Source organism: Heterocephalus glaber, unplaced genomic scaffold (genome assembly GCF_053883595.1).
Source record: "Heterocephalus glaber isolate CG9 unplaced genomic scaffold, H.glaber_assembly_v1.0 deba00000071, whole genome shotgun sequence".
Taxonomy (NCBI): Eukaryota; Metazoa; Chordata; class Mammalia; order Rodentia; family Bathyergidae; genus Heterocephalus; species Heterocephalus glaber.
The window spans coordinates 882,106-908,582 of record NW_028258137.1 but is presented as its reverse complement, the minus strand read 5'-3'; the positions used below and the strand labels follow the sequence as shown (position 1 = coordinate 908,582).

The 26,477-nt window shown below is 61.7% G+C and overlaps 4 protein-coding genes and 1 long non-coding RNA gene across 10 annotated transcripts in view; 2 read left to right on the top strand and 3 right to left on the bottom strand.

Moving 5' to 3' along the window:
- Nucleotides 1-2,155, top strand: part of Zc3h18 (zinc finger CCCH-type containing 18) — a 40,789-nt gene extending 38,634 nt beyond the window's left edge. For 4 of the 6 annotated variants that reach the window (XM_087195949.1, XM_004842686.3, XM_004842688.4 and 1 more), the window contains 4 exons: nucleotides 62-261; nucleotides 433-526; nucleotides 1,141-1,237; nucleotides 1,428-2,155. In XM_087195949.1, coding sequence (XP_087052075.1) covers nucleotides 62-261; nucleotides 433-526; nucleotides 1,141-1,237; nucleotides 1,428-1,626 — 590 coding nt within the window. In that variant the 3' untranslated portion in view covers nucleotides 1,627-2,155. The remainder of the gene's footprint in view (nucleotides 1-61; nucleotides 262-432; nucleotides 527-1,140; nucleotides 1,238-1,427) is intronic. The other 2 variants (XM_087195996.1, XM_021256580.2) reach the window with 1 other exon arrangement.
- Nucleotides 2,156-3,051: 896 nt separating this feature from the next.
- Il17c (interleukin 17C) lies at nucleotides 3,052-6,393 on the top strand. Its single transcript, XM_087189852.1, has 4 exons — nucleotides 3,052-3,111; nucleotides 3,516-3,657; nucleotides 3,960-4,503; nucleotides 4,672-6,393. The coding sequence occupies exons 1-4, from the start codon at nucleotides 3,052-3,054 to the stop codon at nucleotides 4,913-4,915; spliced, it is 990 nt and encodes a 329-aa protein (XP_087045978.1). The 3' UTR covers nucleotides 4,916-6,393.
- A 135-nt stretch (nucleotides 6,394-6,528) lies between these two features.
- On the bottom strand, nucleotides 6,529-14,138 carry Cyba (cytochrome b-245 alpha chain). The gene is made up of 6 exons (XM_004842685.4): nucleotides 13,909-14,138; nucleotides 9,534-9,603; nucleotides 9,213-9,287; nucleotides 9,048-9,131; nucleotides 8,614-8,695; nucleotides 6,529-6,836 (listed from the first exon to the last, which is right to left on the bottom strand). The coding sequence occupies exons 1-6, from the start codon at nucleotides 13,964-13,966 to the stop codon at nucleotides 6,624-6,626; spliced, it is 582 nt and encodes a 193-aa protein (XP_004842742.1). The 5' UTR covers nucleotides 13,967-14,138; the 3' UTR covers nucleotides 6,529-6,623.
- Nucleotides 10,670-13,800, bottom strand: LOC147830576 (uncharacterized). The gene is made up of 2 exons (XR_015445499.1): nucleotides 11,055-13,800; nucleotides 10,670-10,918 (listed from the first exon to the last, which is right to left on the bottom strand). It is a non-coding gene; the product is annotated as an uncharacterized LOC147830576 (long non-coding RNA).
- A 170-nt stretch (nucleotides 14,139-14,308) lies between the features above and the next one.
- Mvd (mevalonate diphosphate decarboxylase) lies at nucleotides 14,309-19,991 on the bottom strand. Its single transcript, XM_004842684.3, has 10 exons — nucleotides 19,836-19,991; nucleotides 17,489-17,559; nucleotides 16,999-17,113; nucleotides 16,733-16,879; nucleotides 16,444-16,643; nucleotides 16,263-16,337; nucleotides 15,957-16,175; nucleotides 15,556-15,671; nucleotides 15,132-15,240; nucleotides 14,309-14,988 (listed from the first exon to the last, which is right to left on the bottom strand). Exons 1-10 carry the CDS (start codon nucleotides 19,966-19,968, stop codon nucleotides 14,902-14,904), a joined length of 1,272 nt encoding a protein of 423 aa, XP_004842741.1. The 5' UTR covers nucleotides 19,969-19,991; the 3' UTR covers nucleotides 14,309-14,901.
- Nucleotides 19,992-26,477: the final 6,486 nt, after the last annotated feature.

Below are 26,477 nucleotides of genomic sequence, written 5' to 3'. Positions count from 1 at the left end.
GAGGGGCGGGTGCAGCTGGGCTCACTGCACACAGGAGCCCTGACGGGTTTGCCGCTGGCAGGAAAATCAAAGAAAGAAGACGGCGTTAAGGAGGAAAAGCGAAAAAGGGACACCTCCACGCAGCCGCCCAAGTCCTCGAAGCCCGCGGCCAGCGGGAAGCCCTCACAGCAGCTCACAGCCCCGGCCCCCACGGCCCCTGGGCAGCCCCCCCAGGGCTCCTTCGTGGCCCACAAGGAGATCAAGCTGACGCTGCTGAACAAGGTAAGCTGGCCAGGTGGGCCCCGTCCCCCCGCCCAGGTCCTGACCCCCCAGCGTGAACAGTGGGGAGCCACTGACTGAGGAGGGCACAGCAGAGGACAGGCCACGACTGTGTGTGTCCCGCCTCGTGGCAGCAGCCCAGCCCCACATGCTAGTGGCACTGTGTCGTTCCAGGCAGCTGACAAAGGAAGTAGGAAGCGGTATGAGCCAGCGGACAAGGACCGACAAAGCCCCCCAGCCAAGCGGGCCACCCTGTCCCCAGACCGAGGTGAGCCTCCCGGCGCATCATGGCGACACCCTGTCTGCTGCTGAAGCCCGAGAAGGGCCCAGGATCTTCCGGCCCAGACTGCAGTGTAGACTGTCGACTAAGGCTCCCACGTGTGTGCTTGTTTTAAAGTAACAGGACTGGGGTGCAGCTCAGCAGCAAGTGCTTGCTGAAGCACAAGGCTCTGGACTCTGCACCCAGCACCTCCAGAAAACAAGCTAAATAATTCACTGTTTTGTGGGTTGTTTTTGGTTTTTTGAGCCAAGGTCTCACTATGTAATTCGTGCTGAATTTGCACTCACTGTATAGCCCAGGCTGGCCGCGAACTTGTGATCCTTCTGCCTCAGCCTCCCAAGTGCTGGGATTACAGGTGTGCACCACCACCCGATTCTAAACCACCGTGTTTTAACAGGATACCATTTTTTCTGAAAAAATCTTTTCCAGAACCGGTGAGATGGGGTGGTTCACTATGAGTTAGAGGCCAGCCTGAGCTCCGCACTGAGACCTGTGGGGTATAGCCCAGAGGTGCAGCACTCCTGAACTGGACACCTCTTGTGGGGTGCTGTCCCCCTGCTGGCCTGTGTGGCCAGTGGGGTCTCATCCTGTCCTGTTCCCAGGTTCCCGGGACCGAAAGTCAGGCGGGAGACAGGGCTCCCCCAAGCCAGAGCGGCAGAGGAGCCAGAACTCCAAGGCCCTTGTGGCTCCCACAGACAGGTGAGTCCCTGCCCGCGCCTGCCCCACCAGGCTGTTCTGAGGCCCGTGAGGGAGGGCGGGTGGGCGGGCCACTGCGCTGTTCCTGCAGCTCAGCTGGAGTTGGGGTGCAGCCCAGGCCACCCCAGAGCAGGCAGGGCCAGGGGCCACCCCACCCGGGCCGGGCGCCATCCTGTCTCACGCCCCCCTGCAGGAAGCGCCAGCTGTCACCCCAGTCCAAGAGCTCCAGCAAGGTGACCAGCGTGCCCGGCAAAGCTGCAGACAGCATGGCCCCGGGCACCAAGGCCGGCAAGGCCAGCACGCTGTCACGCCGGGAGGAGCTCCTGAAGCAGCTCAAGGCCGTGGAGGACGCCATCGCGCGCAAGCGAGCCAAGATCCCCGGGAAGGTGTAGCAGACTCTTACGAGCTTTTATAATAGGGTAAGCGCAGCCACTTCGGATTTTGCAGTTAATGTCTTATTTTGGCTGTGATTCTTTTTAAAAATTAAAAAAGAAAAAAAAAAGTTTCTCAGCTGGAAAAGCAGCCGCACAGGAAGCGAAGATGATGCGGAGTCCCAGCCTCTGAGACTGAAGCGGTCCTCCCGGAGCCAGAGTCCCGCCCGGCGGTGCGGCCCGGCTGGCTGTGTGAAGCTGAGCCCGCGCGTCTGTGTCCTCGCCAACCACGGTGGTGACCGGCTGCTCACTGGGAACGACTGTGTCCTCCTGCCTGCCGCTAGGCAGTGCCTACACATGCATCTTCGACTACAGTCTCATTGAAACTTTTTCCTTTTATTTGAAGCATCAAATTGTTTTAGTTGATTTAAAAAGGAAAAGAATACAGAAAAGACCAAAAAAAAAAAAGGCCAAGGGTACCGTTGGGGCATCTAATGTGGAGGGTCTTTTTTTTTGAGGGATCTCCTAAAATAAAATATTTTGATAAGCAGTTTCCTGGTGCTGGTGACGCTTGTGCAGGCTGGGCCAGCTCACGCTCTGCCTCTGACTGCGCCCCAGCCCCTGGGACGTGCTGCACCTCGGTTTCCCATCATGGTGGCCTGGCCTGGCTGCACTGAGGCCTGAGGCAAGCGGGCCTGGCCATGGCGCTTGCCACCCCGGACAGCTGAGCAGGCGCTGTGCAGCCAGACCGGGGTGCTCACTGCAGGTACCCGCGGTAGCCTCGGTGGCCTGGGGCGGACCCATCTGTGTGCCGGGGCACGTCCTGAGGTCTGTCCGTCCGCCAGTTGCAAGGGCACGGTGACGCCCCACCCCCTCACAGCTTTTGAGGCCCGCAAGTGCCGGCCCACAGGGAATGCCTAGGCCCGGCGCCCGGCTGTAGGTGGGACCACCCCTGCCGCCAGCCCAGGCCTGGGGTCTGCTCAGGAGCTTGTGCCAGGGCGGGTGTCCCAGGAGGGTGAGGGCTGCAGCCGCTGCTGGGTGTCCACGACACTGGGTCTCTGTCTCCTTAGCTCTTTCCGTGGGACTGTCTCTGTCTCCATGGACCTCGGTCTCCGTATCTGTCCCTATCAGGAGCATGGGTCCCGGCCGGCGGAGGGAGACAACATTGGTCTGGGCATCTCAGCTTATAGCTGGGTCCCTTGGTTTTAGCCATGGCAGCCTGAGGCCCCTCCCCTGGGCAGTGCCCCTCCAAGAGACTGGCAGGGGTGAAGAGAGGGTGGTCAGGGCCTCTGAGGGTCCAGCAGGGGTTGGTGCCCAATCACCTGGAAACCACGGCTCCTCAGAGGCCTCGTCCTTTGTCCCTTCACTGGCTGGCCCAGGCTTCAGGACATGGGCTGGAACCTGAGACCCCAGGCTGACCGAAGCGGGCCCAGAGGCTGGCTAGCCATGCCCATGGCTCTGTCCCCGGGTCAGGCACACCCGGCCACGCCTGATCCAAGGGCCTGGGTAGGCCCTGGTACGGTGACCAGTGTCCTCAGAAGACAAGGGACAAGATGTGGAAGGCCGGCTGAAGACCACATGATAAGCAGTGAGGCCAGCAGAAGCCAAGGCAGGTCAGGCTCCAGAGCCAACCTGAGACCGAGAGCTGGCTCTGCCCATGCCCCAGACCACGTATGAATGCACTTCTGTTGCTCTAAGCCACCTGTGCACATGGCAAGCTCCCTGTCACGGGAGGTATGCAAGCAGACGAGTGGCTGAGTGTTGACCGTAGGCCGGGGCAGCCTGGGCTCGTGGTATCCCCAAGTGCTGCCCAGTGTGTCCCGTGCACCCACTGCCAGACCAGAGAGGAAGCAGGTCGGGGTGGGGACAGCTCTCATGGGCAGTGACGCCTTCCGGTGCTCCTCGGCCAGGGGATCCTCCAGTGGCAGACACGGAGCCCGGACCCCACAAGGAACACACTGGGCAGCTCAGGGGACTTGGGTTTGGGTAGTGTCCTCATGCTCCCAGCTGTGCAGGGCAGGGTGCGCCTGTCCACCTGGTTCGTGCCTGCTGGTGGGTGGAGGCCAGCGTGGGCCTGGGGATGGTGACAGGTCCAAGAACCAGGGAGGCCTGGCCAGGCCAGGGAGCATCCCCGGGCCAGACCGTGTGGGCCTGGAAGGGCGTGGTCCGCACACTCCAGTGCTGGGGCAGGAGGAGGAAGTGCAGGTGGAAGTCCTGGAGTTTCCCAGGTGTGGCCACAGGTATAAAGAGCACGTGGCCAGGGCCTCCGCCAGGTGTACTACTGGGATGTCGCCAGAGCTGCTGCTGCTGTGAGCCATGCCTGCCGCTGCCAGCACTGCCAGCATGATGGTGAGCTGGTGCCACACAGACCCTGCCTGACAGTGCCCGAGCCTGGATTTGGGCCTGCGACCCCCAGGATGGAAGTGCTGGGAAGGGGTCTGAGAGGAACTCAGCCCGCCCTGGCCTGGAGCCTGCTCCCTGGGCAGCCTCAGTTTCCTGTCTGCAGAGGGAGGCCTGCACCCCACTTTCCCCTGGGAATGGAAGGCAGGTGCCCCTGCTGGGGCCTGACCACGCCCTCTCCTGCCCCCAGCTCCTCCGTGGCATCCTGTTTCTGGCCTGGCTGCCTGGAAGCCTGGCCCACCAAGGCCCCCCGCTCTGGGGGACCCCACGCTGCTACTCGGCTGAGGAGCTGCCTCACGGCCAGGTGCCCCTACACCTGCTGGCTCGAAATGCCAGGTGGGAGCAGGCCCTGCCTGTGGCCCTGGTGCCCACCCTGGAGGCAGCTGGCTCCAGGCCACACAAGCAGCCCCAGGCCAGGACTCAGTGCCCCACACTGAGGCCCGAGAAGGTGCTGCAGGCAGACACCCATGAGCGCTCCATCTCGCCCTGGAGATACCGGTGAGCTGGGGGCTGGCGGGCAGACCCTTTCCAGCCTTGGGGCTCCAACTCCCCGGAAGACCCCACCGGGCCCAGCCCTTGCCAGGCGCCCAGGCAGGGAGGGGCGGGCAGAGGTGGGCAGGCTGTGGGCAGGCAGGGTGCAGCCTCACCCTCACCGCCTGGCCGCAGCATCGACGTGGACGAGGACCGCTACCCGCAGAAGCTGGCTGTGGCTGAGTGTCTGTGCCGTGGCTGCATCAACAGCAGGACCGGCCGGGAGACAGCCGCGCTCAACTCCGTGCCCCTGCACCAGAACCTGCTCGTGCTGCGCCGCCGAGCCTGTGCCCCCACGCCCGGGGCCTTCGCCTTCCACACAGAGTTCATCCGCGTGCCCGTGGGCTGCACCTGCGTCCTGCCCAGGTCAGCCCAGTGACACGGACTTGGGCCCAGCACCCCTATTTATGTCTATTTATTGCTATGTATGGCCCAGGGTCCCTCGCTGTGGGCTGCATCTGTGCCATCCGGAGCACTCCGTGCCCAGGGGCTCGCTCCTGATGGTTCTCCAGCCTCAGTTTACCCTTTTGTCAAGAGACAGAGGCTTCAAGAAACTCCCAGAACTTCTTAAAGTTGCTGCCAATGCCCCACTTGGACCCTGGGGCCAGGGCTCCACTTCCTCTTTGCAGCCACAGGGAGAGGCAGTACCCGCTTTTAACAATCATTATTTCACCTGTGAGCTATGCGGGTGTCCTGGTGCACACCTCTCATCCCAGCGCTTGGGAGGCTGAGGCAGGTGGATCATTGTGAGTTCAAGGCCAGCCTGGGCTAGTGAGACCTTGTTGCAAAAAAATCAAATATAAATTCATGAATAAGACACAACCTAAACCTGCCTCTCCCCCCACCCCCAGCACCACCCAGCGCCTGCCCCAGGGCTGCACAAGTGCCGGGCAGATGAGCTGGGCAGGAGCAATGGTGCTTCTTCTGCCTGGGTGTGACTGGGCGTCAACCCCGAGGCACACCTGCAGTCTCTACCCCTCGCCCAAGGATGAACCCCAGGCGGGCCCTGTGCCGCAGTATGGGTCAGCAGCAGCCTCAGTGTGTCCCCCCGCCCAGGGCCTGTGCCTCCCGTGGACACGGGCCTGAAGCTGACATGGGCCACAGTCCCAGGCAGCTGCGAGGCCCTCCCTCCCCAGCCAGAGCTGCCTCGCCCACGGCCAACGGCCCGGGGTGCCCATGCACAGGGAGGCGGCTTTGGGGAGCAGTCTCAAGCCTGGGCCCAGAGGCCTCCAGAGGGATTCGGTGGGGGGAGGTGGCCTTTGAAGGATGCGTCCAGCACAGGCACTGCCAGACTGGGAGTAAACCAGACGGAATCCTGCTCCCCTCGGCAGACTGTCACGAGCAGGGAGAGCCACGCCAGGCCCTGAGCGGGCGCCTGCCTTGGCCATATGCAGAGGAGCGACGGTGGGGCCAGAGCCGTGGCTGGGCGGAGGCGTCTAGGCTGTGGGGCTCTCGTGGGGGCAGAAGGTGGGGCTTGGTTGGCACCTCAAGGCCGCAGGCCGACTGGATGGAGATGGGGCAGAGAGGGACTCGGCGAGGTCCAGGCCTGGGGCAGGCCCGGCACCCAGAGGACCCTCGCCTGTAGGGGCAGGCGGCAGGCAGAGGGTCTGCAGCCAAACCCTCGGTGGGACGGCGCCAGGGCCTGCTCGGTACGAGAGTGCGCGTGCATGTGCGTGCGCGTGCGCCAGCCCCAGCACTTGGGCAGCCAGAGGCCCCCACTGCGTGGTCTGTGCAGCTGGAGGCTGCACCTGCACCTCCCCCCCTCCGCGGCCACAGGACCCCTGCGCACCCACGTCTTCCCCGGGGTGTCCGGGCCGAGCCTGCCCCGTGATGGATGCCCCGAGTCCAAGCGCCGCGCGGCAGGGACACAGCGCTCCACACAACACTGCCAGGAAACCGGAGCCACGCTGCGGCTGGTCCAGGCGGGAGGGACGTGTGCGGGCTGGGGTCCCTGTCGCAGGCGCCTCCCCCGAGAAGAGCCTCACGCGTAGGAAGGAGCCAGTCGCCGAGTTTATTGGGGTGGCCGTGGCGCCCTCTAGTGGCCACCCGGCGATGGCGGCAGAGCCACAGGCGGGCTCCAGGACGGGTTACACCACCTCATCGGTCACCGGGACGGGGTTGACCTGGGGGCCGCCACCCGCCGCCGCCGCCTCCGCCTCCTCCTCCTCACTGGGCTTCTTTCGGGCTTCAACGGGAGGCCGGGGCGGGGGGTTGCTGGGTGGCTGCTTGATAGCTTCCACCTGTGGCCGTTCCTTGGGCTTGGGCTCGATAGGCATCCACTGCTCACCGCGAATGGCCGCCTGGGGACAGAGGGGCACCCTGCTGCCAGCTGCCACCCTGGCCCCTCACCCGCCAGGGGCCCTGGGGTGGGCGCGAGTCTGACTCGCTGGTGACAGGCGGGCTCAGAGAGCTCAGGCGGCTGAGGCCACACAGCCAGGGCCCCACGGGGAAAGCCAGGCAGAGCCTTGGGCTTCTCCAGACCCTGGAGGCGGCTTCCTGGTGAAAATCTGCAGACCCACAGTGGTCCCCACGGGAGACACAGCATCTGGTTGCCCTCCCTGACCCAGGGGCGCAACACACATGTGCACAGGGTGAGTCCTCAGCCCCACACAGGACTCCAGGGCAACAGCCAGGCCTGGGGTGTGCACCTTTGAGTCCCCAACCGGGGCGGGGCCGCCTGGCAGATGAAGTGCCTGCCAAGAGCCCACAGCCCCACCCAGCTCCTCACTGCGCCTGAGGACCTGGAGTTGGCACGAGGAGGCAGGAGACAGCTTTACAGCTTTACAACCCTGGAGCGGGAGCGGGGCATGCAGAGTGCAGACAGACAAGCAAGCGAGCAGATGGACAGATGGCCGCCCTGGTGTCCTCGAAGGGCTCCACCAGCGAAGCTAGCCCCTGTCAGAGAGGAAGGTCCAGGACGCCCAACACCCGCAGAGGAGCCAAACCAGAGCCACAGGGCTCCCACCCCCAGCGCAGGGCCGGTGGGCTCAGCGCAGGCTGCCGCCAGCAGGCACTGCCAGAGCAGAGGCAAGCGGCATGCAGGGCCAAGGTGGGCACCGGGTGGCACAGAGCTGGTTCCGCTCCCGCCCTGGGTCTAGCCAGCAGCCCTGGCTTGGCCTGCATGCTGGCTGTGGGCGGCCCCGGGGAACACACACCTCACACCAGCCACGCCGCAGCGGGCAGACAGGATGGGCACAGGGGGGACTGAGCACGCTTAGACACGAGCAGCGCCCTGCGTGCACATGCCTGGCACACGGGAGCTTGCAGCGAGACCGGGTCGGCTCTGGAGGAAAGGGGACAGCACAGCCGTACCCATGACAACTGGGAATGGCTGCCAGAGAGCTGGGACCACGTAGGGCCCTTACAAAGGTCACTGGCTCGCCTGGGAGGCTGAGGCAGGAGGATCACTGCGAGTTCCAGGCCAGTCTGGGCTACACAGTGAGCTCAAGGACAGCCTGAGCTATAGAGAGAGACCCTGCCTCAGAAAAAGCAAAAAATCGCCCAGGATTTAGCTCAGTGGTTTTTCCACCTGCTGCACAAGCACAAGGACCCGAGTTCGATCCCCGATACCAAAAAAAAAAAGTGAAAAATAGGGCCGCGGATTTAGCTCAGCGGTTCAGCCACCTGCCTCACAAGTGCAAGGTCCCAAGTTCGATCTCTGGTACCAGAAAATAGTAAAACATAAAGTAAGGGGTGGGGACAGAGTTCAGTGTGAAGATCCGGGGTCATGCTGTGAACTCCTCCTGACTCAGCCTCAGACTGGAGCAGGGACCTTTCGACGAGAAAGTCCCTGGAAATGGGACGCTATGACCCAGGCCAGCCACGTCACCCGAGCCTCCCCTCCCTCGCTCCCCACTCGCAGGGGCATGGGGTGGCCTGGGAAAGGGAAGGGACAGTGGGACAGCCAGGTGTGTGCCAAGCTGCGGCTGCGACATCACCACCCAGCTGACAGGCACGGGCAGACTCACACGCCTGGGCACACCGAGCTCCCGGCCTGGCACCTCCTTCAGCTCCAGCCACAAGGGCTGAGGGCAGGGCCAGGGACCCCGAGAGGCAGAGCTCAAGGACGCCACTCACCAGCAGGTAGATGCCGCTCGCGATGGCCAGGCACACGGTTCCCAGGATGGTGGCCAGCAGGAAGCCCGCGGGCACCGCCAACCTGGGTGGGCAGGGTAGGCGCTGAGCCACAGGGGCCAGCACAGCACAGGACGGGCTGCTTGGGCCCAGGGCCCCTGACCCACGAGGCCAGCTCTGCCCAGGCCTGGCGCACACCGCCATCTGCCTGGCTGGCCCCTTGGCTCCCAGGCCTTGGAGGAGCAGGCACGGCCTCCCCCAGCACTGCCCACAGTGACCACCAGACCCAGACGCCCGCCTTGGAGGGACCCAGGCGAGACCTGACACTGTGGCCTGACGGGGGCGCTGGGCTGAGGACAGGCTGTCCGTCCAGGAGCCAGGACATGGGGGCCCTCCCGCCCGTCCCTTCAGGTCCTGTCCCCCACCCCAAAGCTCACAGCAGGTGCAGCGTGGCCCGGACGTAGTAGTTCCTGGTCAGGGGCCCAAACAGCTTCACCACGGCCGCCATGTACTTCTGCCCACTGCAGGGGTGGGAGCAGACTGAGGTCAGAGCCGGCTCCACGCAGCCCTGGCGCCCACCCAGCCCTCCGCAGGCCACTCACCAGCGCTCCATGGTGGAGCCCTTCCTCCTCTTGCCCCGAGGGTACTCCAGCAGGCACACGAACACGCCCGCCACACTGCAGCCTCGTTAAGGATGGAGCAGCCCCATGTAGATGGGAACAGAGAGGTGCAGCCCCTGCCGGAGGACACAGCTGGGCAGCCTCGCGGCTCCACAGGCCTGGCCACTGGGCCGGCAGGGAGGGTGCAGAGGACCCACACTGGCACTGGCGGCCACCCTTCTGCTCTCAGCACCCAGCCCTGTCCGCTGCCAGCAAGTGGCTCTGTGGTCCCCACCCCAGCCCCGGGCCTCTGGAGAAGGATACATGGAGTAGGCACCGAAGTACCACTGGGCGAAGCGTCCGGTGGTGGCCACGATGCCGCCGGTGATGAGGACTGCGGGGCAGGAGGTGGGTTAGGGTGCTGCCCTCCTGGTCCCCGGCGGGCCTGGCCCAGCCCCTCCCCCTGGGGGCACCAGGCCTCATGTTGCCCCGAGATGAAGGGGGTTGGGGAGCTGGGTCCCTGTGGACGGTGAGGACGACAGCCTCACTGGGTCCCAGGAGCTCCCAGGGCACCGGCCTCGGCCCACACTGGACCTGTTGTGCTCCATGCTGGACCCAAGAGGACCTCGCAGCTCCTCATCACAGGGAGCCTTAGCAACCTTCCAGCGCCTGTCACTGGTTGTGGACCCTGCCATCTGGTTGGCACTGTTCCCTCCTCAGCCCCACCTTAATGTCAAGCTTCATCTCCTACTCTATGTCTGCACCCTTCTTTTGGGGGGCAGGATGTACCATCGCTTCTGCCTCTTCAGAGGAGCATATATCTGCCCCGTTCATATTCTGTCTGTTTTTTGAGGCAGGGTCTCCCTTTGTAGTTCAGGCTGGCCCTGAACTCACTACGTAGGCTGGGCTGGCCTCCAACTCTCTGCAATCCTGCCTCGGCCTCCCGAGTGCTGGGATTACAGGTATGAGTGTTGCAGTCCACTTCTCTCTTCTCCACCATGGCCCTGGGGACAGAGCCAGGCCCCGCAGATGCCAGGGCATCAAGGGCATCACCGGCCTGGCGCGGACAGTGCCGAGCACTCACCTAGCATGCGGCATTGGGGGCTTCCATCCCCAACACTGTAAGGAATTGCAAAAATTCCCACCGAGGTGTACCCGCCACCACTGTGCCCCAAGTTCCTGGTGATTCACTGAGGGAAATGATGCTGAGCAGTGACGTGGCCAGTGTCCAGCCAGCTGACATCTCATCCGCTCAGGGTCCTGCACCTGCTTCTTCATCATGAAGCGGAAGCTCATACAGCTGTGCAGGCCGACAGGTCCTTTTTACTTTTTCTAATCCAGTAGTTTTTATTGTATCAATCAACCGCATTCTTCTATCTCAGGAATATTTTGGTTGCTTCTAGTGTGTGATATTAGGAATAAACTGATACAGCTAAATTTTAATTTTATCCAATGTAATATTGATTTTAAGGCATTTTATTGACTAAGATCTTGGACTTATTTGTGTTCTTTCTTTTTTTATTTCTTGAGCCAAGGACCCACTCTGTGGCCCCGGCTGGCCTTGAACTCATGGTGCTCCTCCTGCCTCAGCCTCCCAAGTGCTGTGTTACAGGCGTGCACCACCGCGCCCGGCTGGTGTTCTCCGGGGAACAGGTCTTCTGCTGCTCCTGCTGTCTGTTGACTCACAGAGCGTCACTGAAGCCTCTTTCCTATAGGAGCCGTGTCCATGGCGACACTTTAACACTTCCTCCCCACACCATGAAATCCTCAGCAGAAGCTGGAAGCTCAGGACAAGGGGCACCTGGGGGCTGCACCCACCCCCGCGGGCTGCCTGCTGCCCGTCACCTTCCGTCGCGCCGAGGCCCTGTCAGTGTCAGCCGGCATCCCAAGGATGACAGTTTTCAGTCTTTCTTCACCCGGGGTCTAGCCAGGCCCTGGTGCAGTGCTGGGGTGCTCGCCCGTGCTGGCTCCTGAGGTCTCAGGGAGCCCACGCTGAGGCAGGCTGGCGCCGGGCCCTTCGTCCTTGTATTCTGAGTCAGGGCCAAGACTCACTCGGACCTGCGCATTCTCAAAGGCAGGGTGGGTACTGCATGGTTTTCACACCGGGGCTACAGAATATCAAGGCACTACCGCCCTGATATTTTAAAATCAACACCCAGCAATGCTTGAGGTTATTTGCTTCAAAGTCCCTCTTCCTGAGCCTCGGATGGGCTTTAAAGTTTACCTTCATCCTCACCCCCAAATTACTCCTTCTCATTATTTACAGTTGGTATTTACCAAGGCTTCCTTTCCTCCATCCCAGTTGTTTCTCCCGAATTCAGTTTCCCTCCTGCTGAGGGGCAAGCTCTGGTAGTCTTTGCAGTGAAGGTCTGTTGGCCCCAGATCTGAACCTGGCAGTGCCTCATGCTTGCCTAACAGTTCTGTGGTACTGAGTTCTAGTGATGTTTTACTCCCAGGGCCTAAGATGTGCATTCAGTGTCTTCTGCCATCTGTTAGTGATGGTGAGAAGTCTGCAGCCTGTTACTAGCCTATTTCTCTCTTTTGGGGGGGCACTGGGTATCGAACTGGAGCTCCCCACGCTCACGTGTTGGTTCTTATTGTGCAGGACACCCGACCCAGGCTGTCTGCCTTCCCGTCATGCCCATCACTCAGGTCTTTGGCCAATACCTGCTAATGGCTTTGTGTGTTCTATCTGCACACGCCCCACAGGGACCAGTCCTGCTCTCACGGCCGACTCTCTCCCCCCAAGCCTTCAGAGGAATTTGTCTGTAGGTCCTTCTCTCCCGGCCAGCAGCTCCGGCAGCTCCAGCGCGGGGGTGAGGACTCTGGGACCTGACCCTCTCACTGTCCCCGCCCCACAGCCTTGTGCTTCCTATGCCCTGTCTGGGCCCTGACTGAGAACACCGCCACAGGATGGTTTGCCTCTGCGAAGGCCTCCTCTGAGCTCCAGGACCACGGTGAAGGCCCCACCTTGCCTTAGAGGCCAGAGGCTCCTTGCTGCTGTGCAGCTGGGACACAGATCCCAGCCTGGACCCCAACGCCCACAGGGCCCCTGACCCTTCCACAAAAGCCAGAGCACCCCTGGGCATCCCCAGCCTGCACCCCCGCCCATCTTCTGCCCTCGCTGGCTTCTGGGCTCAGCTATAAATTGACTTCCTAGCTGTCTGCTGTCTTGGGGGTATGGAGCCCCACTCCAAGGCACAGCACGCTGTCCACAGCATCAAGAGGTGAAGGGGTGCAGACACTCAGGCTCTCAAGGGTGGGTGGCCTGAGGGCTCCTGCACGTGACAAACAGGGAGGACTGCGTGTGGACTCTGTGCGTAGGTAGGACAGGCGGCTCCTGGCTCATAGTCAGAGGCACCTGACAGCAGGAACCAGACTCCTGCTTCAGGCTGGATGGATGTTCTAGAAGAGCGTGTAGTGAGGGACCCAGCACTGACACAGGAAGGCAGGGGGCAGCCCCAGGAGCTCGGGGAGAAGCAGCCATGGCCTCAGGGCACTTGGCCAGAAGGGAAGGAGGAGGAGGATGGCACAGGGCTCAGCAGCTGGAACCTGGCTTCAGCTCTGCACTGGAGCCCAGGAAGGTTTGAGCAGGGAAGTGCCACTAGGAGAAGCTGCCCTGTGCCACGCTGGGGGCCTGGGCGGTGGTGCCCTGGGGAAGGCTGGCAGGAGGACCAATTCCGTCCCACCAGGTGCGGACAGGGCCACAGCCTGCGACTGCTCCAGGTCTGCACCTCAGGCTCTGACCTGGACGAAAGCGAGGGGCCAGCCCAGGAGTGGGACTGGAGCTGAGGCACGGGGCACACAGAAGGGTCCGTGCCCTGCTGGAGCTCAGAGCTGGGGGTGCCGTCACCTCCACTTCCTGGAGGAAATTTTGGGAGGAGGAAGTGGGGCAGGAAAACAGGACACAGGACACAGTCCTGGGGCGAGTAGGAGGACAAGAGGGGAACCTTCTCAACTGGCCCTGAGTCCTGCCACCCAGATACGGAAGGACAGGACTGGAGTCTGGGCCCCACCCAGGCGGGCGCGGGGGTCAGGCTCACTCCATCTGCGCCAGCCCCTCTGGGTCCTGGGCCCTTGGAAAGGACCCCAGGAGGCAGAGGGGCTTCTGCAGGCTCCTCTGGCTCAGACTAGCTGGACCCCGCTCTGCTCCCGCGGTCCCTCCAGGGGTGCTGGGCAGAACAGAGATGGAACTGCCAAGCAGAGGGTCGAGGCCACCCGGGGTTCCTCTGGGCGGTTCCAGTCCCTGTGAAACTCTAGACTCCTCCTACAGCTCGGACCCCAGATGGAGAGGCTGCTCCTGACTCCAGGCCCGTCCATGGCTCTGGGAAGGGGAGCCCCCAGGACCCCAGGGTGGAGCCCCCACTCGGGGCTGGGGCCACCGCGATGTCCCAGGCTGGGTTTTTCGAGCGCACGGGGTGAGGGAGTCCCGGAAACCGCGGGTGAAATTCCGCTTCCCGCTGCACTTCCTCCTCTGCGCGGTCAGGGTGAGGGGTGCCGGGGCAGAAGGGCCCCCTTCCCAGTCCCAGCTGCAGGCCCCGCCGCGCAGCCGGCCCGACCCCGACCCCGACCCCGACCCCACCCGACCGGACCGCCGCGGGGCACAACCCCCCCCCCCCCCCCGCCCCGCCATCGCCATGGCCCCGCCGCTTTCCCCGCGGGGTCACGGCGCCCACTGCAGCCCCGGCCGCGCACTCACTCAGGCCGGACGCCAGCGCCTGCTCGTTGGCCCACATAGCCCACTCGATCTGTCCCATGACGCCGACCGCTCTGCGCCCCGCGCCCGCTCCGCTCGCCACCTCAGCCGCCTGGCCCCGCCCCTCACCCGGCCCCGCCCATGGACCCGGAAGCCGCAGGTCTGGGCGGGTGGGACGTAGCCTGGCTCCCGAGGCCTCGCCCCCGAGAGACGGGACGCGCACGGTCACCCGGAGAAAGGGTGCTGGGGGCGTGGGGTCCGCCGGGCCCAGCGGCGGGGATTGGCTCCGGCCGTGCGCCCTGGGCCCGCGCGGGGACTCGGGGAGGAGAGGCCCCTGCCGTCGCGGGGTCACGAGGTGGCCGGGCCGCGCCACGCAGGAAGCGGAGGCAGGCGGAGACCGCAGTCACCAACACCGTTTATTCTGCGGGATGGGCCCCGCCTCACTGGGCCCACTCGGCAGCCCCTTCTGCAAGGGAGGGGTTGCTGGTCCCTTGGTTTTTTTCATATTTGTTTTGTTTTTTGGCAGCACTAGGGGTTGAACCCAGGGCTCTACATCCCCAGCATGTTTTTCTTTTCTTTTTTCTTTTTTTTTTTTTTTTAGTGAGACAGGATCTAAGTCACTGCATTACCCAGACTGGATGCCACCAGCTCACTGGTCTTTTTAAAAACATCCCACTCCCATTCCCACTGTGGCCTGAGGTCAGGGAGTGCAGGGTCAGGGAGTCTCAGAGGTGCAGCTGGTTAGGCTTCCCGTGGGAAGCCCCAGAGAGAGGCGCCTCCTCAGGAGCCCCTGCCTGCACATCCCAGGGCAGCACCGGCATCAGGGGGCCCTCCACAGGGCTCCATCTAGCGCCCACTGTAGCGAAGCACCACGGGGAAGTGAGGTACTTGGGGGACCAGCCCCCCACAGCCGGGCCCCAAGCGTGGCCTGGCCATTGTGCCAGTCCCTGGTCCCAGTGAGTAGCCTGTAGGGGGAGACATCGTCTGGCAGCAGGCTCAGGCAGCCGGCTTGGGCTTCGGCAGGCCATCAGGGCCCAGGAGGTGAGCGTCCGGGTCATCCAGGACTTGCGGCCCTGGCCCCACCTGGGGACGAGCACCAGCACCGGGTCACGGGTGACAGGCTCCAACCACACCCTCAGCCCAGGCTGTGCCCCACCCTTGATGTCCATGCCCGAACCAGGGGCCGAGGCCTGGCCCTGCAGAAGCCACTGTGCCCGGGCACTCACCTGCGTGGCAATGACATACTGGACACCTCCAGGGACAGGCTCCATGGCCAGTGTGGCTTTCAGCTCATCAGAGATAGGGGCGGGTGTCACCGGCAGCCCCTTCAGAAACCTGGGGAAGCGAGGCAGGAGGCTGTGTGAGCACATGTGAGTCTCTTTTTTGTTTTTTTGAGACAGTCTCACTATGTACCTGTCCAGGCTGGGCTCAAATCTGCGACCCTCTGGCCTCAGCTTCTGTTGACAGGCGTGTGCCACCACGCCTGGCCAGGGGAATGCTATTTCTGAGGACTAGGGGAGACACTGGCACCATCACAGGTACACATCCCGTGACCACCAGGTGGGATGAGCCGTGGACCCCAGGAGCTCCTGGCAGGACGCTCGTCCTGGCCCTGCCTGTCACCTGGGAGGGGAGGGGACCCACACTCACTTGTCTCCATCGGCCTCTGGGGGAAAGGTGTGCCTCACGACAGCCACAAACTCAGCCATGGTGTCATCCAGGGTGAAGAGCACAGCGTTGGGGCCCGCATCAAATGTGTACGCCACCTGGAACCGCAGTGGTCACTTAGCGTTCCCGCACTGCCCACCCCCAGCCCAGATCCTGTCTGCCAGGGACCCAGGGGCTCCCAGAGCTCTGGCCAAGGCAGCAGTGCCACTGGGCACCTCACACCTGTCACTTCTGCCTCAACTCAGAAAGAGGTGGCGAGGGGGGCCTGCTACTAGCACTCTGGCCAGGAAATTAACGCCTGGCATAGCCTGGAGCCATCCTTGTGGGGCACACACAGACACAGCCACACCCACACCCACACCCACACGGCCCTGGCCCAGCACCTTTGTCTGCCCGTAGTGGGCGTTGAAGCGGTGCACTAGCTGCATGACGCGTCGGGACGTGTCGCTGAGGTAGGAGATGGGCGGGAAGGTGTCCAGGCAGGTGGCGTGGAACTGATTGCTGTCCTTCATGGTGAGCTCGGCGAAGCCCGGGAAGTCTCGCTCCTGGATGCAGCGGGCCATCTCCACCATGCGTGCCGGCACGAGCGCCTCCGCCCGGAACTGCAAGGCGGCCAGGTGTTCAGAGCGCCCGGAGGCTCGGCTCTGCCACCACACACGGGAGGACAGACAGCCCACCTTGGGCCTCACCTTGAGCAGGGCGCTGGTCTGCACACTGGTCTGCATGCCTGCCGTGCTGCCCATCGGCTTCTGCTCGGCGCTCACCTGACGGGAGGCAACGCCCAGCCCTATACTTGCCACACAGGACCTCTCCTGACCCCTCGGCCAGGACCGCCCACTGTCACTCTGGCCCTCAGCCCACCCCACTCACCACCAGGATGAGGACTCGGAGCTGGGGCCAGTGCGACTCAGGGGCCACCTGCCGGGCGACGCTGTCCTTGCCATCTGCCTGCTGCCCCATCTGCCACTCGACGAAGCCCCCGTACAGACTGCGACACGCGCTGCCCGAGCCCCTGCGAGCCACTTCCGAGAGGTCACCCTCAACCCCATAGGCACGGGCCAGGGTGTAGGCTGCAGGCAGGAAGCGTGCCATCAGGGCCAGGCCGGGAGCCACTCGGAACAGGCTCTGGGCTGGCAGAGGGAGGACCTGGGGCACTCACCGAGGCAGGCGAAGCCCGCTGCTGAGGAGGCCAAGCCTGCAGCCGTGGGGAAGTTGTTCACCGAGGCCACGTGCACCCTGTCACTGACACTGGGGGGCAGTGGGTCCCCATCTCCTGTGCTCCTGCGCTTCCGGGCCAGGCGGCGGACTGCAGCAGGGAGGCCGTGAGCCATGTGGCTCCTCCTGGCATCTCCCTGCCCAGGGTCTGCAAGAGGGCACGGCCCCACCCCACTCCTCCCGCCCTCCTCCCAGGAAGGCCCCACTCACTCTCCCTCAAGCAGGCCTGGAGCCGCGGCTGCCGCACGTCCTCCTCCCGGCCGTTCAGCCAGACCCGGTCCTCCGTGAAGTCCTTGCTGATAGCAGCCGTCGTGGTGGTTCTTAGCTGAGAGGAAAACCCAGGCCTCTCAGGGGAGGTCCAGGCCAGGCCCGTCCTCCCCTCCCCAGCCACCCTGGGGGAGCAGGAGGCTGAGGCAGGGAGCTGCTGGTAAAGACTACAGCTTCCAGGGCCAGGGATTTAGCTCAGTGATTTCACTGCTGCGCAAGCACAAGGACCCCAGTTCGATCCCCGGTACCAAAAAAAAAAAAAGAACACAGCTTCCAACGGGACGGGGTTGGTGGATGAGCATCCTGCAGCGAGGGCCCAGTGCATGGCCGAGCCCTTCAGACACCAGAAGGGGGCCGGGCGCCATGCTGGCCGGGGGTCCTGTGGGAGGACCCTCCTCCTGCTTAGGAAAGCGCTGGGCCCAGCGGGCCTCACCTGGTCCTGGTGCACAGTGATGCTCAGAGAGGAGTTGAGGGGCAGGATCAGCTGCTCATCTCGCTTGCCCCCTGGAACAGACAAGCAGAGGTCAGTGAGTCCCAGGCTTCCCTCCCTACTGGTGCTCCCCGCTGTCATGCACCCTGCTCTGCAGCCCTAAGCCCTGCCCAATCCTGCTCTCTCACTGCAACAGTCGAAGCCCCTCCTGCTGCCCACTGCCTTCAGGAAGCCTCCTGAATGCCTCCGGGCACCATTGCTTCTGAGTACTTTTCTTTCATTTATTCCACAAATCACCTCTGAGCGTGTGTGTGCCAGGCCCTGAGTGTGCTCATGGTGGCTCTTGGCCATCTTTCCTTCCGCCCGTCCCCAGACAGAAGCAGGCTCACTGCACAGTTGCCCCACTTCCACCCACATCCATCTCCTGCAGGCGCCACCAGCAAGCACCTTCTGTAGGCCTGAAGCAAAGGCCCACGCCGGGGCCCCGGAGCACTACCTCCAAATCTCATCTCCAAACCTCTCTGTCAAGCATACAGATGTCCTGCTCCCCTGCTGCCCGCCAAGCCCAGCTGCTCCTCCAAGCCCTAGCAGGAGACTCAAACGCGATGGGGCCTCAGCTTGGGCAGGCTCAGTGGTGCCTGCCCCACACCCGAAGTGGCAATGCAGAGCTGCTGACCTGGCCGGGGCACCCAGCAAGACAGGAAAGGACCAGTCGCTGCTGTGCCCAGCCACACCATGTCATGGCACAGCCCCAGGCTAGAGGGGACGCCCGACCCCCTCCTCAGGAGGGAGCCGGGCCTGCCCTCACCACAGGGCACCTGGACTTCACCCTGCTGGCTGAGGGACCAGGCTGTGCCCACAGTGCCCAGAAAGCCTGGGTTCTGCTCCACCCTGCAGAGCCAGGCTGCACCTGTGTCCACCAGGTGGTGCCAAGACCCAGGGTCTCAGAACAGCAGAAGGCCTTCCAGTTCACCAAAACCACCTGTCACAGCAGGGGGAAGGGGGACTTCACATGCACGAAGAGGACAGTGGCCAACAGATGCAGAAGTGAGGTCACCTGGCAAGAGCCCGAAAGCAGCCGCGGTGAGGACACTTCAGGAAGTGGCCAGACACTGGTGTAAGAAACTAGGGAAAGCATCACACGGACACGTGAGAGCCAGGACAGACGCTGAAATTGAAAGTCTAGTGGACAAACTCAGAACGGAGGACGGAGGGGAGGTCAGCAAATGAAGACATTCGTCCCAGAAACTCAGTCAGCTCCACCCACATAGCAGCTCTTGGCAGGCGCAGGACTTGGCACCCGGACCCAGGAGGGCGCACAGCGGTGTCCACAGACTTCAGGTAGAGAGAAGTTATTCTTAAATGCACACGAGCTGAGCGTGGGGGCACACACCTGTGATGCCAGCTCTTGGGAGGCTGAGGCAGGAGGATTACTGCGAGTTTGAGGCCAGCCTGGGCTACAAGGCCAGCTAAGCAATGTAGTGTACAGAAATGCAAGAAAAACCAGAATAGCTACTCTATTTTGAAAACAGTGAGGGGCTGAGATCAGCCCTGCCCAACATTAAGACTTCTCACATAGCTTCAGCAATCCAAGCAGTGTGGAGGCTCAGAGACGGACATAAACCTAAGGAACAAGAGAGAACCCAGAAATAGACCCACACATATATCCCCAAATGATTTTCTACAAAAGTGTTACATGGAGGAAGGACAACTTTCCAACAAATGTTTCTGAAATAATTGAACACCGATGGGTGGCTAAACAAAGGAACCTCAACTCAAGTCTCATACACAAAATAACTCAAGATGGGTCACCAACCTAAATGTAAAACTACACAATTAAGACACCCAGGCACACCCATAATCCTGGCTCTGTGGGAGGCTGAGGTAGGAGGACCACAAGTACCAGCCCAGGCTGGGCAGTTTGGAGATTTAGCAAGACCCTGACTCAAAAACAAAAAAGGCCCGGAGGTACTGTAGCTCAGCGGGAAGGCCCCGGGGTCAATGCCCAGCCCCACCGAAAGGGAGAAAAAGGACAGAGACAACAAATGCAACTGCACAGGAAAGGACGGTCAGCCTCTCTGGCCATCGGGGAACTGGGAGGCAATGACGCCGCGCTGTCAGGGGGCAGCGGCAGTGGCCGGGGCAGCGGCAGTGGCCGCGGCAGCTGCTGGGCGGGGGTGGACACAGGGCCGTGCACGGCCTCGGTCGGGAGCCGCCGAGGGGCAGGCGCGCTGGGCTCGGGCTGCCCGACACGCCCCGGATCCGCGGGGCCCGGCCGCCGGCCGCCTCCGAGCCCGCCGCGACTCCCTCGGGCGCCTCAGTGGCCCCAGGCGCGGGCCGTGGCACTCACAGTATTTGATAACCGCGATGTTGACCGGCGCAGTGCAGGTGACGGCCACCAACGACTCGTCTGAGGGCATTGTCCAACAGTCCGGAGCCGCACCACCGCGAATCCTGCGGGACCCGCCGGGCGGGCGCTCCATTCACGCGCCGCCACGCGATTGGCCCGCGCGGCCCCGGCTGCTTCCACACCGTCCAATCTCCGCCCGTCTCAGCTCACGTCCCACCTCTCAGCCAATGGGTGGCATCGGACGATGGGCGGTCGACGCTGAGCCCGCCCCGCTTACCGGAGTGCACGCCCCAAGTGTCCGCGGGGCGGAGTCTGCGCAGGCGCTGAGTGTTCGCGGGGTGGAGGGGGCGGGATCCGTCCCGGCGCGGGGTCTGCTCAGGCGCGAGGCGGGGATTTCGGAGGCGGGCCCGGCGCGCTGGGGGCTGGGGGGCAGGGCTGAGTGGGCGGCCCCGCCTAGTCTTGGGTCTCCCCTTCACCGGCTTCTCCTAAGCAACAGTCGGGAGGCCCCCGGGCCACCGCTCGCGGCGGTCCATCTGGGGCTTCTGCCGCTGGGGTCCCCTGCGCCCGCATCTTGGGGTTCCCCACGACCCTCATCCTGGGGTCCCCTGCACCCCTGCTACTGAGATCCCCGCATCCAGATCCTGGGGTCCCTATGCCCGCCAGGCTGCCCCTTGCCGTGGGGGTCTGAGGGATGAGCTGAGTCCAAGACAGATCGGCTTTGTCCACACAGCCCCACACACACCAGCAAGGATTTTGGATGGACACATGTATAGGTATTTGTTTTTTACTGTAAAATATACAGAGCAAAAAACCCTAAGTGTACAGCCAAGGGTGGCGGTGCACACTTGTAGTCCCCGCACGCGAGAGGCTGAGGCAGGAGGATCACCATGAATTCAGGGCCAGCCTGAACTACATAGTGGACTCTGCCTCAACAAAACAAAACAAAACAAAACACCGGGCCAAGGGTGGAGCTTGGTGGTGCTGAACCTGGCTGGCAATCACAAGGTCCTGAATTTGATTCGCAGTATGGGGAAAAAACCCAAAACATTTAAGTATGCATTCAGGGGCATCAAGTATTTTTGCCTTGTGCGGCAGTCACCACTGCCCCTTTCCAGAATTTTCTCATCATCCCTAACAGATTAAACACTGACTTTCCCTTCCCCCCTCCCCCTTTTAAAAGTGTGCTGACCTTTAAAACAGCTGGGATTTCAGAGACAGGACTATACAACCGGAAGTCTCCGCCCTGGGCCCTGGCCTCCCCTGCTCCGGAAATATCAGTATTAGGGACCCCTCGCCATTTGATGCCTGGTGGGAGCAGTTGTTTCCTCTCGATTTCTCCTCTTAGGTGTTCTTTTTTTTTTTTTTTTCCTTTTGGTACCGGGGATCCAACTCCGGTCCTTGCGCTTGCGCAGCAGGAGGCGAAGCCACTGAGCTAAATCCCCGGCCTTATTAGGTGTTCTTGTTTTTTTTTGCTTTTTTTTGGTACCGGGGATCGAACTCGGGTCCTTGCGCTTGCAAGGCAGGCGGTGAAACCACTGAGCTAAATCCCCAGCCCCTTATTAGGTGTTCTTGAAGATCACTTCCACCCGGGTCAGAAGAGCTTTCTCCCTGTGGTCAGATACTCCACAGTGGACAGTGTTTTGCTGGCACTAGGAGCCGTGCTTTGCCACGAGTTTTGTTTGTTTTCTCGGTACCGAAGATCGAACTCAGGACCTGGCGCTTGCGAGGCAGGCGCAGCACCACTGAGCTACAGTCCGGGCCTTGCCATGAGTTTTATGCAAGTGTTTTTCTGTAGGAGAAACTCCTGCCAGGGGAGCCGCTGGCCAAGCGCTTTGTGCAGGTGCTTTTGGTAGCTGTGGACAAGCTGCCCTCTGGCGGCGAGACTGTGGCTAACTCTCTGCCAAAACGGGGGAGGGTGGACAGGCCTAGCCAGCACAGCGACCCCTCTCAGTCTGATGGGCAAAAACTGGTATTTCACATTGTTTAATTTGCATTTTAGATGGTTCATAGTTTTAATTTTTCCCGCGATCACTTTTGTTTCACAAAAAGCCACTAATGTCTTGAGCCTCTTCCACATGGCAATGGGTGTCACTGCCTCACTCATTTTCACAGCTGAGTAATATTCTGTGATATGGATTGGTCAGTCATCTGTTGGTAGATGTCAGGCTATTTCCCTGTTTTGGCTACATACAGTTCCGTTCTGTCTTTTGATTCTCTTTGACACATTTTTCACTTTGTTCTGTACAAAAATAGATGGTGTCTGTACTCGGCCCTGGCTGGCTAACCCCTGCTCTGGGACACAGTGGTCCCCATCGTGGGGGCCGGCGCCTCTATGCCTGGCTCTCATTCCCGAGTTACCCGGAAGCCCACTGGGGCCTGTCACTCCCCCCTGGACACCACAGACCCAGGAGGATGTCCCTCCTCAGCTCAGTCCTCCCACCCTTGACATCCTGCAGCCTCAGGAGCACCTGCCCCAGGTCTGCTCTTCTCATACATGTTTGCTGCTAGAGTCACTGCCCGCTTTATAGGACGAATTCAGTGCTGGGGGGATCCAGGCAAAGGGCAAAGCAAGCGAGCGAGCTAAACCTAAACCCTGGGCAGGGCTGTCAGTGGCGAAGCACCTGCTGGTGTTCTGGGGAAGGGAGAACGAGAAGGGTGTTGGTAGCAGAACAAGTGTTTTATCTTTTATTTATTTTTTTTTTTTTTGGCACCGGGGATCGAACTCAGGTCCTTGTGCTTGCCAGGCAGGCGGTGGAACCACTGAGCTAAATCCCCCAGCCCAGAACAAGTGCTTTAAAGAACATGTGCACCGGGCATGGAGGTGCCGCCTGCAATCCCAGCACTAAGGGCTGCAATTTGAGCCCAGCCTGGGCAACTCAGTGACTTAGCGAGAAACCCTGTCACCAAATGAAAGGTGAGAGGCCGGGGATGCAGCTCAATGCACGGGCCCTGGGTTCAAGCCAAGAGCACCCGTGTCCTGGGGCTGGTGAAGTGGGTGGCTGCCCAGCTCCAGAGCCTTCTGCCCTGTCTTTCAAGGGAAGTCTTCGATTTCCTGAAAGCCTGGGAGCGAGGCATCAAGGCTGCGCCTCTTCTGCAGCTGCTGCAGCGTCCGCACTTCCGGCTTGCTCTCAGAGCACTGCTGAGCTCCCGGGTGCTAGGCTGTTTTCTGTTACTGCGGTAAAATCCCCGAGGCTGGTGCCTGCACAAGAGAGGTTTCTTTTGGGTTCTGGAGGTCCAGGGTACACAGCAGGTGGCTTCGCAGTGGCCAAAGTCAGAATGCAAGATGGGACTTGAGGGCGATCAGGCTCGGCGCTGTGACCGCTCTGCAGGACTGGAGCCACTCACATCTGCAGGGCCGGGCCTGGCCCCGCGCGACCCCACAACAGCCTGCACAACGCCTGCCTGGTGGACCACCGTGCCCAGCAAGGAGTTGGCACCCTCTCTGCGAGGGTGAGGGGGGGACGTAGACCAGGGCAACGGTGCCCTGAAGGACGACCGGAACTCGCTGGTGCTGGCAAGCCGCTGAGGGTGCAGCTTCTGCCAGGACGCACGGGACTCTGTCCTGAGCTGAAGGCACTGTGGGAAGATCAGAGCAAGAGGGCACCAGCAGGAGCAGGGACTCCGAACAGGACAGCCGGGGCCTTGCTGTTTTCTAGTTCAGAGCTCCATGCTAGGGTGCGGGGTGCAGCGTCCACCATGAAGCATCTGCATCCAGAGTTCATGTGGCACAGGCCTGTGAGCCCCACACACAGGAGGCTGAGGCAGGAGCCCACAGGTTTGAGATCAGCCTGCACTATAAGACTCGTTCTCTCAAAAAACAAAACCCGAAAGCCAGTGTGGTGGTACACACCCATGACGGCAGCACTGGGAGGCTGGGCAAGAGGATGGCCAGGAGCTGGGCGCCAGCCTACGTTACTCAGTGAGGTTCAGGCTAGCCTGAACGACAATCACGACTGAACTGCACAGCAAGACCTTGTCTCAGAAAACAAAGCCAGATGTGGTGGCACACGCTTGTAATCCTAGCACTCAGGAGGCTGAGGCAGGAGCACTGCCAGGAGTTTGGGGCCAGCCTGGACTACATTGTGAAACCTTGTCTCAAAAACAAACAAGCAAAAAAAACTACCAACAACCACAAAAAAAACAGAAAGAAAGGGCTGGGGATGTAGCTCAGTGGTTCCGCCTCCTGCCTTGGAAGCGCAAGGTCCAGAGTTCGATCACTGGTACCAAAAAAAAAAAAAAAAAACAGAAAGAAAGAGGCAAGGAAGAAAGATCTGTATCAGGACAGTGGAAGGAAATAAAAAGAGGCAGAGCTGGGGATTTAGCTCAGTGGTTCCGGTGCCTGCCTCACAAGCACAAGGTCCCGAGTTCAATCCCCGGTACCAAAAAGAAAAAAAGAAAAAAAAAAAAAAAAGGCAGAAGCCTCAGAGTTCAGACAGGAGCAGAAGCCCCAGGTCGCCAAGGCCCCAGGCGACTGAACGGCGAGTCAGTCCTCAGAGCTCTGGAAAGTGCAAACTGACCAGCAATGACAGGACAGGTGTTTTGCGGGCTGGCTCCTCCGGGAGAGGTGGGGAGGTGACTGTGCAGTGTCACCGCGGGGAGGAGCTCACGGTATGGCGGATGTCTGGGGAGCGTGGAGCCCTGGTTCCATCCCAGCACGCGCGCACACACACAAAGTAATAATAATGAAAGCCACGGAAGGGTCCCGCCCAGGTGGCATCTTGGTGAGGCGTTCAGAGGGGGCGTCGGAAGTCAGGGCCCTGCGAGGGGTCCCCCCCCCTTAGTCATCCCTACGCTCAGCCCCAAGCCCGAGAGAGCAAATGCAGCGAGCCCGGAGTTAGACTCCCCCTCTCCCCATCAGCACCGCCAGCCACGCACAGCAGGCCTGACCGTGGGCCTGAGTGTGGCTGTGTGGAGACCGCGCCTGCGGAGACAGTGAGGTACACTGAGGCCCTCGGGTGGGCCTGGGGCAGTTGGAGTGGTAGCAATAAGGAAACGGGTGGCCACAGCACACAGGGTGCCAGTGGGACCCAGAGAGAAAACAGCAGGAGGAGACCGGCCTGCGACTGCCCCAGGACTTCAAGAATCAAGCCCTGAGCCTGCTCAGAAGCAGTGACTGGCGGCTCCCCATGCTTGGGGAGGCCACTGTGCCAGGTCACGGTGCTCTGGGCTCCGGCTGCTCCCCACAGCCCTGAGCCAGTCCGGCATGCTCGAGTGGCCTCAGCCACCACCCTGAGTGTCTAGCTCCTGGCCTGTCCTGGAGGCCTGAGGCCTGGTACAAATGCTCAGGCCCTTCCAGTGCTGACCAGAGGGCGAGGCGGAGGCGGAGGTGGAGGGCTGAGCACTGAGCACCTGCTGTGTGCTGGGTGCTGTCCTCAGGCTGGCTTCAGCCTGGAGCCTCCACTCTCAGTCAGACTCCAGACCTGGGCTCCCTTTTCCTTTCCAAGTCCACCGTCTGCTCCCTTTCCAGTCGCCCTGGCCCTGGCCATCTCGCCGTGCAGCCCGGCCCAGCTCACAGAACCAGGCTTGACTTGCTGCCCTGGTGCCATGTTGGCTGACTTCAAAGTGAAAGAAGCTTGGGGATTTGGTATTGAGCAGTCGTATCACTCAGGGATGAAAAGGACAAACTGGAGCCCAACTGTGTGGATTCCGGTTCCAGCCCTGCGGTCTGCTTGGTGTGTGGCCTTGGGCTAGGAGCCTAAACTCTCTGCACATCTCGTAGTGTGGGGGGGAGGTGGGGTGGCCCTGCCGCTCATGCAACAAAGCCCTTTGCCCAGGATCTGCTGTAGCTTCAGTGGGAAGCATGGCCTTGCACTGCATTTTTGGATTTTTGTTGTTATTACTGTTTTTGAGACAGCGTCTCACTGTGTACTCCAGGCTGGCCTCCAACTCACAACGATCCTCCTGCCTCAGCCTTCCAAATGCACTACCACACCCAGCTTTCGCTGTGTTCTCGCTACAGCTGGGTCCTCCCTGTGCCCCAGGGCACAGCTGCCACTCCGAAGGGAGCCTGCGCTCTGCAGACCCTGTGGGGCGGCTGGTGAGCCCGAGCTGCCCTACACAACCTCCACTCACACCAGTCCCCCTCCTCCCTGTCCCTGGAAAGCGCCAGCTCCCTGCTTGGCTCTGACCACAGGGCTCAGAACTAGCATGTTGCTGCCTCAGGCTCTGTGGCTGATGTTCAGCCTGCAGACACTGGCTGGAGCCTGAGCCAGAAGCTGTGGTTTAGCGGAAGATTAAAATGTCCAAAGCTGCACTGTGGACTTCGCCGCATAGCACAGCCCAATTGCTGCTCTGTCCGGAGACATTGGCCCCCCTTGTCCCCAAGGGCACTGTCCCGGTGTCCCGGGACCACCATGCTTCAGGACACGCAGGGGCACCTGGAGGCCACCATGGTCTTCGAGGGTACTCTGCTGCCCCGTGGCACTGGGAGTGGCCAGCAGGTGCCTGCACTGTGACAGGCGGGACGACACCCATGACACCCAAGCAGGGTAGACAGGCAGTTTGAAGAGCCCGGGACTGAGTCACCTATGGGAGGGTCACGGGTGTCCTGGGCCCCAGGCCCGTCCCCTGGGAGGAAGCAGGTGGATATTTTGAACCTCCTGAGCAGAACTGAGCGACTCTGTCTTCCTTAGGGATGGGCAC